The following is a 2617-nucleotide window of genomic DNA, read 5'->3' as shown; positions in this document are numbered from 1 at the left end:
TTTAAAAGTGAATAACTTTTTTTATAGGCTTTTATCCTAGTTCTAACAATTCAGTGTTGTTCTTTTATGTTGTCCGCAGGGTGCCATACTTTCAATTTGCACATATAAACTGTAGAATTTTCATATTAATCAAATGTCATGAAATTGAGCAGACTGCTTTATCGACCTCGAACAAATTTGGCCGACCTTCCAGCATCGCCTTAACCTTAATTCAATACTTTAACATTATTATTACATCTGACAAATATTTGCGAAATTTTATTATTAAATCAGTAAATCGTTGATGATATATTTGCCATAAATGCGTCATGTTCGCAGCCTCACAGACTGATTGATTTTGAAAAAATCGATCGAAACATTAACTTTTTTATTGTTTCATTCTTTTTTTGTTATTTTTATAAAATTGAATATCGAGCAAAATAACTACCCTTATCGCTATTTTATCGAATAAAAAATCATTGTTTTGCTACAATCACATTAATTTTTTTACTATAGGCACGTTTTAATTGGAACAATCTCTCACATTTCACTTGCATGACATAATTTCTTTTTAATCTAAATATGCAATTCTAATAAATATACGATTAAAGTATTTCTCTCTTTTCTTTAATATTCGATGTTTTGCCATATATACTCTCAAAAATATATCTCTGTAGTGGGAAAGCTTAATTCGATCATTTCGATAAGTACGTTTTTCCAAAACTAGGTACACGTTTTAGAACACGCTAAAATTGATAGAATAATTATTGCTATTTTCCAGAAAATGCAGAAAGTTAAAAAGTTTGATTCTAAGTAAAAATTAATATATCTAAGTAAAAATTAATATAATCTACATATTTTTGTGTGTAAAAATTGATATATATATCTAGCTTTTTGTGCACTTATCATAAAAAAAAGAAACAATATTCCTCAACAGATTCCGTGTTTAACTTCATTTACCAGGTGAATAACAAACGATGAAATTTCTCAGAGCGAAAGAATTTGCAGTGTCAAAATGCAAGTTTAAAATCAACAAGTGAATCGATGATGTGTTAAGAGAAACTTGCGCTCGGACATCGTGAGATCCTCTCTCCGTAAAGCAACGGTACGCTCTCCGAATATCTACAGCAATTGGCGTACTTGTATTGGTAGCTATTGTGTGCGAAACCATTTTGCAATTCAGCCGAATGCTTGATATAATAGCGCTGAGACGGTGGCGGCGGGGTTTTGCACATCGCACTGTACTTCTCTTGCACCGCTGATTCGCATTTTTGCTCGACGGTGATCGCTTGTGAGAAATTATTATTCCCCATTTTTCCTGCAAATTTCATAATTTTTAAAGTACAAAATATAATTAAATATCAACAAGCGTATGACGATGACGACACATTCAAGTCTAACTAAACACATTTACACGAAAGCAACAAATAACAATATTTAACAATACTATCTTATTGCAACAAATATATACGCGGAATGTTACACATTACGAAGTGTTAAATCATTCTTCAAACAAAAACATGAAGACCTATTAAAGGCTACACTACTTTGTTTAGCAATATCCAGGACCAAACCCATTATAATGAATAAAATTGATAATATACAGATACCTGCTTTTACCGACCATTCTGGCAATCTGTCTTGCTCGGGGGATTCTCGGAATCGCTTATATTTTCATCGTTGTTTTGTTTAATGCACCTTATTAAGAACATCGATAACGCTCCCATTATCGGTGGAACGCCGGCTAACAGGAAAGGCAGATCATAGGTACCTGTTAACAGTACAAATATATATATTAAGGATAAATTTAATTAAGGTTCTTCGCTTTTGTATAACCCTGGCGGAAAAAATTTTGATGAATAACTACAAAAAGCTACAATAATAGAAATTTTGTAGAAATTTTTATTATTTCGTATAAATTTGTATATTTTTGTAAAAATATTTATTTTAAGGTAGAAACATCTACGCAATAATACCACAAATTACAATTTTCTAAAATCAAGAAAATGATAAAAGTAGTAGTATTCTATGAAAATCCACAATTTTTTAGAAAATAGTATAAAAATTTACAAATTTAAAAAATGAAAAAACAACAAGATTTTAAGTACTTAAAACATCTACTTGTAGAATACTACAATTATTTATAAATAACTATAGAAATTTACCAGAATCTACGTATTATAAAATTATTGAACTTTGAATCCGAATCAGTTTTTAATTTTCCCTAAAATACAACAATTTTCTACGTGTATCAACAAAAAGATTTGTTTTTCTAACTTCAAAATCTAATTCAATTATGGTTTATTAAAATTTTTACTTTTTTATTTAATATTACAAGTTTCTACAAAAATCTACCACCTAATATTTTCCTAACGGAAAATATTTCTACAAATAAGTACAAATTTTTACTGAAAATAAAAATTTATCGAAATTTCTATTTTCTATATTTCCGAAATTTAGAAATATTTATTTTTTTGGAAAAATATATCTACGCAATAATACCACTAATTACAATTTTCTAAAATCAAGAAAGTGATAAAAGTATCCCTTACGGAAAAAAACTTGTGGCACTATTGAAATGACAACTAATGAATAACTATTAGTGCACACATCAATAGTAATTTCGCGCACTGTTGGA

The 2617-nt window shown here is 28.9% G+C and overlaps 1 protein-coding gene across 1 annotated transcript in view; it reads right to left on the bottom strand.

The window, feature by feature from the left end:
• Window positions 1–477: 477 nt before the first annotated feature.
• LOC105458257 (monocarboxylate transporter 10-like) overlaps window positions 478–2617 on the bottom strand; it is a gene marked incomplete at its 5' end in the record, with an annotated part of 17442 nt that continues 15302 nt past the window's right edge. Inside the window, 2 exons of the mRNA XM_011703432.1 lie at window positions 478–1297; window positions 1604–1750. Coding sequence (XP_011701734.1) covers window positions 1032–1297; window positions 1604–1750 — 413 coding nt within the window. The remainder of the gene's footprint in view (window positions 1298–1603; window positions 1751–2617) is intronic.

This window comes from Wasmannia auropunctata, unplaced genomic scaffold (genome assembly GCF_000956235.1).
Source record: "Wasmannia auropunctata unplaced genomic scaffold, wasmannia.A_1.0 LD334572.1, whole genome shotgun sequence".
Classification (NCBI taxonomy): domain Eukaryota; kingdom Metazoa; phylum Arthropoda; class Insecta; order Hymenoptera; family Formicidae; genus Wasmannia; species Wasmannia auropunctata.
This window is presented reverse-complemented; position numbering and strand designations above follow the sequence as displayed.